Here is a 12,989-nt window from a genome sequence, read left to right on the forward strand (position 1 = left end):
TGACAACAGTGTACTGAAGCCAAGGACTATCTGCTGTGCTGATGGTGGCTGCTGAGGGCGACCACACACACACACCCACCCACCTACCCACCCACACGCGTGTGCAAGGCACATGCAAATATGCTCAACTGGTTGTCATGCTGGCGACGATGCATAGTCCCATTGCTCTCTGACACAATGCACATATACATAATCTCTACACACACACACACACACACACACACACACACACATATACATATACATACATACATATATATACATATATATATATATATATATATATATATATATGTATGTATATATATATGTATGTATATATATATATATGTATGTATATATATATATATATATATATATATATAGACATATATATATATATATATATATATATATATATATATATATATATAGACAATATATATATGTCTATATATATATATATATATGTCTATATATATATATATATATGTATGTATGTATGTATGTACGTACGTAAGCATGTACGTACGTACGTATGTATGTATGTAAGCATACACACATATATATACGTGTATATATATGTATATACACACACACACACACACATAGAGAGTATAATTAGTAAAATAAAGGTTTTTAGTTTTGCTTTTTTGAAGGGGTAAGATGAGAGGAGGAGGAGAGAGAGAGAGAGGATAATGAGTCAAAAAAAGACATATTTAAAAGAGCTATATATATATATATATATATATATATATATAGAGAGAGAGAGAGAGAGAGAGAGAGAGAGAGAGAGAGATCTATGGAATACTATTACAGCTGGTTATTTATAGTCTATCTTCATGTCTTTGAAAATAAACAGTCTAATCTATTGGCAAGTCTAAAGTTTCATATGCATGTGCAGATCTGAAAGAAACCAGGAAGAAACTGGCTACAGATATCCAAGACCTCGAACCATCTTAACAATAATGTTGAAGGCTCTTTGGAAGTTGCTATCCTGGCCAAGAAGAAAGAAGTGGTTGCTTCCTCTATAAAAGATAGGAACCTAGAAAAGCACATTCTGGAACTTGTGCAGCTCCAGACCGAACCAGATGACTAAGCTAAGCTTTGTAAATAAGCTGGTTGTAACCTTGACTAGTCTATTATGTTTTCTTTTTTTTTCTTTTAATTTAATTTTAAGGCTCTTTCCGCTAAAAAAAGGTTTTTTGTTTGAAAAATAAAAATGAGTTGGAGAGGCAGGTTGTATTTTAATTTATAAATTTAGTGGGAAGAGAATTGGGTCTGTCCGCAAACCCCAGGGTATAACGCGTATAACACCATTCAAGCACAGTGAGAGCGGGGCAATCGATCATGAGCTATCCGGGAGACACATCATTCGCTTCTGATCTTGAGAAGAAGCTGCGCTCAGCTGCCGATGAAGCTTTCTCGGATGTGCAGGATTACGTGAATTTCACTCTCCAGGTCTCTCTCTCTCTCTCTCTCTCTCTCTCTCTATATATATATATATATATATATATATCTCGTGTCTCCTTTGTAATATGCAATGATTCTCTATTCTGCGCAGCGAGCCTATTTCAAGTGTGCGTACGAGTGCTTCGACAGGAGCCGAAGCCAGCAAGAAATCAGCAGCTGTGTGGAGCGGTGCAGTGCGCCCGTGCTCAAGGCCAGCGCCGCCGTGCAGAACGAGATGTCAAGGTTCCAGGTTGGCTCCTTGGCTTTTCTAACTCCTCGCTTATGCGTGCATGCTGGAATGACCAGTTATCAAATCTATCATCTTAGAGAACAAGAAAGAAGAAAGATTTATGGCCTCAATATCAATGACATTGGAGGCTATGGATGCATGTTTTGACCTTAATGTTGTGCTGTCAGTGGTTTTGCCTGCTGTTTTATAGCGGTAGTTATTGGATTGATTGCTCTGATTGTTTTTTGCTTGACTTTATATAAATCGTCTAGTGCTTGTCTTTGAAAAGTTTGTGCACATCATATTTTGACGCAGGCTAGGCATGGTGGTAAGTCTATACGATCTTAGCACACTTTCATGTTTGAAGGATACGAAGTTATATCAGAAAGCTGAAACCCCAAAGATAACCTGAATTTTGAACCCTTAATAGTGTAGACTCTACCTTGAGTTCCCCTCTCGAGGACTAATCTGAGAAGAGCAAGCATTTAATTTTCGTCGTCCAAACTAGAGGTCCGACTTAACCCATTGTGCGGAGCACTGTTCCCTTTACCTTTTCTTTTTAAAAATTGAGCAGAGGGTAGAACTGTGTAGGAACTTTACAATCTTTAGACACACAATATAATTTGACAGCACCAAGGAGTCACTCGCAGTGGATTTGGCTGGTGTAGCACGGAGAGAGCAAAGTGAGGTAGTAGTTTCTTAGTATTTCAGCCTTTGCTATGGGACTTTTGCTGTCATGTGCACACATGGACATGGCTGTTTTTCAGTGCCTAATTCTTGATTAGGCAGTAGATAAACATTAGTACTAATTTGCTGGACTAATTCTTTCTATTTGCTACTTCCACTTAGTGCTAGGCTTCATTATGGCTGAGTCTGCCCTGCATCTCCGGAGGTTTGATAGAAACTCAGTACGAAGGGCTTTTTGTGAATATATGCTCTTATGTGTATGTGTGTGTGTGTGGAGTGCTTGTGTGAGAGCATATCTTGATAGAGAGTTCTACACCCACTATTTGGCACTGATGACGTTAGCGGGGATGTCGTAGTATCTAGTCCATACTATGCATAACGGAGTTGATAGTTATATAGTCTCGTGGGTTGACTACCACGAGTATATAACATGCACGTTCCTAAAAGGTGAATTTGGGCATGTTCCTGGATTCATCTAGGTATATATATATATATTATATATATATATATATATAATTATCATATATATATATATATAATAATTATATATATATATATATAATTATTATATATATATAAATATACAAATATATAAATATAAATATAAATATAAATATATAAATATATAAATATATAATATATAAATATATATAATTATATATATATATATATATATATATATTATATATTATATATATAATAATTATATATATATATATTATATTAGGTTTAGGTCACTGGAAGGCATTTTTTGTGGACTAGGATCCAGTTGGCTAGCCATAGGAGGTGACACACTTCATGTTGGTAGCATGTAGGGATTTATTGTCCATGAGGCTGGCCGACCAGCAGTTGGCCAGAGGAATAGTTTTCCAAGAGCCTTTAATAGGCAAGTCCTTGTTCAGTTTTAGGGATCTGACCCTCAGTTGAAGGCAGGTCAAGAGTCAGTCAGTGGAAGGTCTTTACACTTCCTCTTTTACAGCTCTCTCTCTCTCTCTCTCTCTCTCTCTCTCTCTCTCTTGGTTGGTGACTCGCATCAGGGGTCCTATTCAGTTGCTTAGGGCTGAAAGAAGACAATCAGAGATTCCATGCATGTGACTGCTTTCAGTACTTTTATCCTGCTGAAAAGATGTGAAATGCAATCTTTTGACCATTCAAAATCATTGATAAGAATTTGTGCATCAATTTAAACTAAATGCTGTTTCTAGCTTGGGTTGTTGAACATAATTCAATAGACTGCAGAGAAAGAGACTGGTAGCCCGCCCTCGACAGGGCACTTTCCTTTTGGGATGATTTCTAGAGCTTTGGCAAGTTCCTTGATTTTAAAGGGGGGAATGCAAGTGATTCCCTAGAGACTAGAGGACAACTTCGCATGCGTGCTGCCAAAACTACTATCCTACTTAGTCCCTTTGAGGGGGGTTGGCTGGCCCCCTCTTTGGAACTCTGCTTTGTATATCCAGTTGTATCCAATTATGGGCCGGCCATGAGGTTTGGGCATCAATTTCCAAGTGTTGTTTTGCAATAGTGCATTATTTGAGCCTTTGATAAATGATTTGAAGCTCTATATTTCCCCATGGTCTTCCCTTCCTAGACCCAGGAAGAGAGAAATTGACATAAACTAAAATATATGCACATCAATAAAACCCATAGCTCAAATATTCAAATTAAGCTAGAGGGAATTACTACATGCATCTTTAAATGTTGTTGGCTCTTCAAGTGCCATCACATTATTCATGAAACAACAATGTGTCCAAGCATAATTGTCGCAATAAGTCTACTTGTCACGTGCTTTGATTTCCTCACATTTTTATCCTCTTCTAATTTTGCTGCATATTTGGCAATGTTCGCTGCGGTAAATTACCTTCAACATTGATGTTGTAGGGTTGGAACATTTGAGCTTTGTGCTACTCGATTTGAAGAGTTAGATGGGTTATGTGAGGTTGAAGTATTGTTGCTAATACTTGTTAGCCATTTCTCCTCATAGAATTTCAGGTGTGAACTAGTCTACTCACGCACTTTTTACGATGGTGGACATGGGTTTTTTCTCATGTGAACACATTGATTGTGTGTTGGCCTTTTAGACCTAGACCATATAGTACTTTATTCTTTCTCATTCTTCATTATTATCAAAGTACATTTCTAGCACACTCTCTCATGTTTTCTCTGTTTGAGCTGTGTGTGTGTGTGTCTATGTGTTTGCAGAGCTTCCCTCATTTGTCACCATTTGGTCCATCTCCATTTTTGGAGCCACTTCTATGGGATTGTCACTCCATAGAGCAGTCATATTGTACCATGTTCACATTTGGCTAGGACAATGCCCCATGTGAAAGGGTCAGTCATTTGGTGTCACATGGATGGGAACCAGTTTTGTGCCACCCGTGTGACCAGTATTGTGTCATATGGACGAGAGCTTGTTTGCTGCCACCTGTGTATGACCAGGATGCTTATCCATGGGACTGTCACTCCATGGTAGGATTGATATTTATGCCGACCTTGTCTATGGGATTGTCACTCCGTAGGAAGGCTCATGCCAGGACTTATGTTTTGCCTATGGGACTGTCACTCCATAGGAAAACCAGGACTTCACATTTCTGTCACGCCAGTTTTGTGTCCGACAAGAAATCCTTGTACAAGTTTCATGAAAGGGAGATTTCGTCCATTACGTGTGCACATGCATTTATGTTTGCATGCATAAACTTGTTTTCACATGACTTGTTCTCGTGTGTTTGCTTGCTATGTCGTGCCAGTACACTGGACGGGGACGCTCCTAGTGCACCGTGGGTGTGCTGTTTGCTGATGAGTTGGTGTGGCATGTGAACAAGTGGTAAGTATTACCCTTTTTGGTCTTTTCAAATGTAAAATCCCTTAAGTAATGTCAACCTTAATATTTATAAGGTTGGGTGTTCACACACATTTAAACATTGGCTGGACATTTGCTTTAATGTGGGTACCCAACATTATTAAAGTTTAATAATAATAATGTAACAAGTATTGCATGAAGAAATTCCATTTCCCCACACGTGGATGGTTGGTGGGAGAGTGATTGATGGAAAGTACTTGCCTGGAAGCTGGACTTGCCTACTTGTACCCGCCTCTGTCTACGAGCTTGTACCCTCCTCTGTTTAGCACCTTGTACTTGGCTGCACTTGTTGTACCAGGCTGTACCAAACTGTACTCGGTTGCACTTGCTGTATCAGCCTGTACCAGACTGTACTCGGCTGCACCCGCTGCACCAGCCTGTACTTGACTGTACCCGGCTACACCTTGTGTACCAGCATGTACCTGATTGTACCTGGCTATATCTGTTAAGGTTTTATAGCTTTATTAACATGATTAAACTTAATTAATGAACATAAGACGAATACTGTAGGAAAAGACTGAGTTGTTTGCATTGAGACAGGGCCTTTCTTAAATAGAGGCCGAAAGGGTACAAGTGAAGAGACACATCCCTGGGAAGGGGTGTGGCTCTTGAATCAATGGTTATGTCCTTTGGACTTAGGGGTGTGTCTTTTAATGAATAGACATGTCCTTTGATAGTGACCCATGTGTAAGGGTGTGACCCTTCAAAGGTGTCCTTTCAGTTAATAAGGGATTAAGGAGTAATTAAGGAGAGATTAAGAGAGTTAGTAACAATCGTGACATTCCCTCCCACTTAAAATAAGACTCCGGCTAAGAAGAGATGGTTGTCTTTGAAAGAATTCTGGAAGAAGTTCTGGATATTCCTGTAAGTCTTCATCACTTTTGCCAAGTAGAGTTGGAATCATCAAGATCTCTCTATATAACCAAAAATTATGTAGTGAGTTTCTGTCGTGTTTCTTTCTGTCTGACATCAAGAATTGTCTCTGGGATTAAGAGTATGTTTTCATCTTCGATTTCTGGAACATAATCCAAAATATCTAAAACTGAAAAATCACCGTCCACAAACTTCTTGAGCTAAGAAATATGGAAAGTTGGATGAATTCTACTCCAAGAAGGTGGTAACTCCAACTTATAACTGAGAGATGAGTTCTTCTTAATAATACGAAAGGGTCCATAATATCTTGGGCGAAGCTTTGGGAAGATTGATTTAATTGTCTTGTATCGATGAGAGGCAATATATACTAATACCAAGTCTCCTTCTTGAAATTCAATGTGACAACGACGCTTATTAGCTGTGCGCTGATATTGCTCTTGGACGTTGACCATCTTATTCTTATATCTTGCATTTCCTGAAGAATGAGTTGCTTTATGTTGAAGAACAAAGTTAGCAGGAACAAGGGGAGTATGGCCATAAGCTGCTTGAAAAGGTGTCATTCCAATAGCTGAATGATAAGAATTATTATAAGCAAATTCCACCAAAGGTAAATATTCTTCCCATGAGTCTAATTGAGACTGAACATAATGATGCAGCATTTCTTCCAGAATCTGATTAACTCGTTCCGTTTCTGTGGATGATAAGCAGAGCTAAAGAGTAAATTTGTACCAAGAGACTTGAATATTGAAGTCCAAAAATGTCCTGTAAACTTTGGATCTCGATCAGAAACTATAGATTTTGGCAATCTATGAAGTTTGAAGATATACTGTATGAATAGTATTGCAATATCTGAAGCCTGGGCTGCTTTGTTGCACGGAATGAAATGTGCCATTTTAGAAAATCTGTCAACCACCACAAGAATCTGTGTATTGCCTTTAGAAGAATGTGGCAACGAAGTGATAAAATCCAAACTAATACTTTCCCAACGTTCATTGGGAATTGGAAGTGGTTGAAGAAGACCAACTGGAACTTGTCTGCGAGCTTTTATTTGTTGGTACGAGAGACATGCTGTAACAAACTTAATAACATCTTGCTTCATTTAAGGCCAATAGTATGTAGCTGTCAAAAGACAATATGTCTTGTTGATGCTTGGGTGTGCAGTATAAGTGACCTCGTGATGTTCTTTCACCAATACTCTTCGAACATGAGTATCATGAGGTACACAAATACGATCCTGATAATATAATAAACCATCCACTATTGTATATGCTCCATAAATCTTCAAGTCGGAAGGAGTTGTATTCTGAGAATTGAGAATTCGAAATGCATTTCCAAAATCACGATTATTTGAATAACGGTTCTTGAAACTTTGAGGTATATCCATTTCAACTGTAGAAATAGCCAAGACCGAAGCTGGCGGCATATGATTGAGGGCATCACGAACCACATTGGTAAGACGAGGAACATACTCAATTGTCATATGAAAATTGGCTAAGAATTCGACCCAACGCGCTTGCCTAGCATTCATAACTGGCTGCGTGAAGATATATTTCAAATAACGATGATCTGTTTTCACCACTGAATCCGCACCAAGGAGATAATGTTTCCATGCACGATAGGCATGAACAATAGCCAAAAATTCCTTGTCATATACCGGGTATCTTACTTGAATTGCAGAGTGCTTATGACTGTCAAACGCAATAACATGTCCTTGTTGCATCAAGACGGCACCAATGGCAATATCAGAAGCATCCGTGTAAACATCAAAGGAGAGAGTAGGGTCAGGAATAGCCATGACAGGAGTTGTTGTCAAAGCTGTCTTTAAATTTTCAAAAGCTTGTGTTGCGGCTTCAGTCCACTTGAATACAGGAGCGGACTTTAGAAGTTCTGTGAGAGGAGCAGCTATTTTGGGAAATCGATGAACCTTTGTGTGATAGAAGTTGGCAAGTCCCAAGAAAGAACGAACATCATGGATGTTTGTGGGAGTTGGCCAATTGACAATAACCTGTATTTTCTTTGGATCCACGGAAAGACCGTTTGCTGAAATAATATGTCCAAGGTACTCCAAGGATGTCTTGAAGAATTCACTTTTGCCTGGATTAATATAAAGAGCATTGTCACAAAGCACCTGGAAAACGATCTTAAGATGTGCCTTGTGTTCTTCCATATTACGACTGAACACCAGGATGTTGTCAAGATAGATAATAACGAACTTGTCCAGAAAAGGACGAAAAAGATCATTCATCAGACTCATAAATGTTGCAGGGGCATTGGTTAACCCGAATGGCATGATCAGGTACTTGTAATGACCATATTTTGTACGAAAAGCTGTCTTATATTCATCACCTTCGCGAATGCGAATCTGATGATATCCAGACTTAAGATCAATTTTGGAGAAGACCTTTGCATGGAGCAATTGATCAAACAATTCATCAATGCGCGGAAGAGGATACTTATTCTTGATGGCCAACTTATTAAGGGCACGATAGTCGATGCAAAGGTGCATGGGCTTATCCTTCTTTTTCACTAAAAGTACTGGAGCTTCAAAAGGGCTTTTGCTTGGTCGAATATGTCCTTTCTCCAAAAGTTCAGTAAGTTGTCGCTGAATCTCGTGAGATTTTGTAAAAGAAGGAGCACGAGTAAGTGGAGCACTGCTAGGAAGGATATGGTCGACTGGTCGCCGAGATGGGAGAACTGCAGGAAGCTCCTGAGGAAAAAGATCCAAGTATGGAGCAAAGAAAGGTTGCCTGAGATACATCACCTTTGTATCTATGTCCTCGGGAGGATCGTTGGCTGAATAGACCATTAAAAGTGCTGAGGAACAACCACTCTTGCGGACCCACCGTTTCAGTTGAAGAGCTGAAAGGGTTGGTGTAGAAGGTTGGTCTCTGATTCCTTCGAGTGCCACAAGCATATCATTTTGAGCAAATTGTATGGAATGGTTCCGGAAACTGATCAGGGGATCATATTGATACAACCATTCTTGACCAAGGATCATATCATAATGTGCCAAATTCATGACTTGGAAATCCAATTTGTCACGATAGTGCTGAATTCGAAAGGAGAGGTGTTTGGCAATGGTGTTACACAAGGATGTGGAACCAACGGCAAGCTCTACTTCATAAACAACAGCACTTGGAGAAGTCCGAATCTTCAATCTCTGAGTCAAGGTGGTTCCCACAAAGTTATGAGAACACCCACTGTCAATGAGCACCTGAATAGGGTGACTGGAAATAGAACCTTGAAGAACCAAAATCTGAGTAGACCACTGGGGCAACGGTGAAGAGGCAGCTTGTGCTGTGGCAATAGCGGTAATCACTGAAGCATGTGCAATAGCATGGTGATTGTACTCCAGCAGCAAGTACACTAGCAGGTGCAGTTGAGTGCAGGACAGCAAGTACAATCAAGTACAGGACAAAAGGTACAGGTTGGTACAGCAGATGAAGCTGGATACAGGCTGGTGTACAGGCTGGTACAACATTTGTAGCCGGGTACAATCAGGTACAAGCTGGTACAACAGATGTTGTCACGATTGTGACTAACTCTCTTAATCTCTCCTTAATTACTCCTTAATCCCTTATTAACTGAAAGGACACCTGCTGTGAAAGGTCACACCCTTACACATGGGTCACTATCAAAGGACATGTCTATTCATTAAAAGATACACCCCTAAGTCCAAAGGACATAACCATTGATTCAAGAGCCACACCCCTTCCCAGGGATGTGTCTCTTCACTTGTACCCTTTCGGCCTCTATTTAAGAAAGGCCCCTGTCTCAATGCAAACAACTCATTCTTTTCCTGCAATATTTGTCTTATGTTCATTAATTAAGTCTTAATCATGTTAATAAAGCTATAAAAGCTTTACAGTGGTATCAGAGCAAACTTTTTCCGCCCTGTGACATGCCCAAACCCTAACCCTAACCCTAAAATTAGTCCTAACCTTAACCCTAAAATCAGTCCGTCCAAACCCTAAAATTGGGTGTAGCCAATGTTGAATGGAACAGAGTGTTGAATGGAACAGCAAGAGAGAATGTCCCATCAACTTCAATCCCCAACTCTCAATTTTTGCTGATTAAGTTTGGGCCAGCCATATGCAGGACACTCTTGAATAGAGGCAAGACAAAACAAAAAAAGCCTTCAATCAGGAGGGCTACCTTTCAGCCGGAACCCTTTCATGGACAGGCACCCCTCTTTTGAATCGGCGCATCCCTTCTTCGAGGCTTTTCCTCCAGGTTGGCTGCCCGTTGATCAACGCACATCGACTTGCTGATTTTATTTTTTTTTAATACCCAACACACCTAATAACCCTACCCAAAGGTTATAACCCTTAGGCTTTAATTGCCACGTATACAGCCAAGCAAAAAAAAAAAAAAAACATAAACACAAACTCACCTTATGGCCCCTGCGAAACAGCGCCACCTATTGGCCGTTTTCAGCTTGCGATTGCCACCACCCTATATTCGTCTGCAATGGACCGGATTGTTATGGCCGAGGAAACCTATGATTTCAGTTATCACCCTCTCAGTCCATATAGTGTCCTCTCCTACCCGTGTTTCTCCACCGGTCTCGGCCCCTGTTCTAGTGAGTGTGCTCCCCTTTTTCCAGCCCACTCATTACCGTATTCAGATAGCTACACAGACTTCTCACCTCCGAGAATTCGACGTGTGGGTGATCTGTGTTCGTACTTTTGCACAGGATCTGGATCATTACTGTTTTATACTCAGGCGTCATCCTTATCTGGGCGCTATCCTCCTCGAGTGTAGCATCATTTTTCACGAATATACACCCTTGACACCAGTAGCTGCCCCTACCCATGTACCTTCTTCTCCAGTAGCAGACTCTCGTGTGAGCCCAGTCCGAGAGGATCGCCCTTACTATACTGGATGGTCTATAGCCGCTTCACCAGTACGTAGCCTCTCCTCTCGGGATTTCCAGATGCCGCACCCTCCAACCGATAGTTCTTACTAGAGCCCAGTGGCGTCATCAACAGCAAAAACCCCTAGAGCCTCGTCACCCTGAAGCCTCTACATCAACATCTTCTCTCATGGCAGAACCTGTTGACATACCAACCCCTCTGGAATGGCAGCCAGCTTTGCAGCAACTTTAGCAGCAATTCCAACACCAACTCCAGGAGTCTATGGCATCCTTGGCTTCGCAGATCCAGCAGCTCCACACGGATCGCCACTCCTACACGAGTTCCGTGCCAGCAACAGATGTCTCAGCAACAGAACCAGCAGACGCAGACATCGTTCCTTCCGAGGTAGAAGGCGACGACCTTAAAACTCTTTATCGTCTTTTACAAGCCAGTAAAACAAAGAAATTGGAAATTAAACCCCCTGACTCTTATGGTGGTCAGGCGCAATAAGCGCATTTTAGACCAATGGCTCTACAAACTGCGGTTATACTTTGAAACCATGACCCTTTCTAATTCCCAAAAAGTGATTTTTGTGGTATCCCTCCTCAAAGACACTGCTTTATTGTGGTGGCAATGACGACAGCACGCTGGAAAATTGGTTACGTGGAAAAATTCCGAGCAAGTCATCCGTAAGCAGTTCATACCTGCCAATGTGGATTTCCAAGCCCGTACTCGCTTATGCCATTTGGACCAAACTGGTTCCTTGGCCTCTTATATCTCCCAGTTCACCAACTTGATATACTGGAGATTGACTCTTTGTCCCCAGCGGATGAACTTTATGCCTTCGTTGAAGGTCTTAATCCCACACTGCGTGCCGATGTTCAGAAATATAACCTTGTCAATCTGGCCGATGCCATACGATACGCCGAGCGCGTTGCAGACATTAATTCTCGAAATTCGGCCTCTTCCGGTCGAGCTAATGCCTTTCAAAAAGCCAATGGATCTCGTACGAACCGAGATAGTTGCAGAGAATCTTCTAGCACTTCTACCTCCCGGTCTAATCCAACCATGCAATTCGGATCATGGACGGGATCAAGGACGTAACCAATCTCGCAATCCTCGTCCTTCCACTGTTCCTTCTGGACGGGATCAACAAAAGACAGGATTGTGCACAATTTGTAATGGACCTCATCGTTGGTTTGAGTGTCCCAAACGACCAACCCATCAACAGAATTCTAATGCTGAACCCTCCACTTCCGAGGAGAAACCCCTAGTTGCTGACAAAGGAAAGCGTGCAGTTCCATTTGTACCTGCAGTTGTACGAGGTGTTGTCCAGCATCTACTGTTGCTAGGACTTGCCTACAGTTTGGAAGTGCAATAAAAAGGGGATGAGCTTCTCTCTTGAGAATTGAATTTGAATATTTGTCAGGTATTTATCTTTGTATTTTCAAATTCAGTAATTATTAAAATTAAATGTTGCTTGCATAAGTCTTGTCAGGCAAAATTATCACATCTCGTTGCCTTCATTAAGTAAGGCCACCGGGATGGTGACTTTTTTCCATGATTACCTTGACCGCGCCCTCACATTTTGAGGAGCCAGTGAAGGTCATTTGGGGTATGAGGAAAACTAGGAGCAAAGCTGATTTGGGAGCACCAAGTATTGCTCCCTTCGTGGTGTTTTACCTTGCCAGGTGTTAGTACGGACATGCTTGTTGGTGCACGGTCCCGGAAGACCAGTGAGGGCAGGTGTTCACCCAGTGAAGGTGGGAGATTACCTGTGACTTGGTCTACTCCGACAACTGATTCTTCGTCGACAAAATCTTATTGTTTACCGGTTGTACTCACTCCTTGTTATGGAGAAATATGGTCTAGGGCCCGTGAATACTTGTACGTATAAATACTCCAAGAAATATAATAGTATTGAGGGGGGGGGGCCCGCCCTTTCCGGCCCTAGTGATGGTGTCAAGTGTTCTTTATCATTTTCAGTTTTAATGTTGCAAGTATTGTCCATTGTTTGAATTAGTTAAGTGATCTAAAATATGTGTATTTTATCTTC

At 40.9% G+C, this 12,989-nt stretch overlaps 1 protein-coding gene across 4 annotated transcripts in view; it reads left to right on the forward strand.

Annotated features, from left to right (window-relative positions):
* Positions 1-1,237: 1,237 nt before the first annotated feature.
* LOC147633659 (uncharacterized) overlaps positions 1,238-12,989 on the forward strand; it is a 107,463-nt gene continuing 95,711 nt past the window's right edge. The window contains exons 1-2 of one of the 4 annotated variants that reach the window (XM_086804626.1): positions 1,238-1,440; positions 1,544-1,681. In XM_086804626.1, coding sequence (XP_086660752.1) covers positions 1,330-1,440; positions 1,544-1,681 — 249 coding nt within the window. In that variant the 5' untranslated portion in view covers positions 1,238-1,329. The remainder of the gene's footprint in view (positions 1,441-1,543; positions 1,682-12,989) is intronic. The other 3 variants (XM_086804627.1, XM_086804628.1, XM_086804625.1) reach the window with 3 other exon arrangements.

This window comes from Cibotium barometz, chromosome 11, assembly GCF_041138505.1.
Source record: "Cibotium barometz isolate CiBa-2024 chromosome 11, ASM4113850v1, whole genome shotgun sequence".
Classification (NCBI taxonomy): domain Eukaryota; kingdom Viridiplantae; phylum Streptophyta; class Polypodiopsida; order Cyatheales; family Cibotiaceae; genus Cibotium; species Cibotium barometz.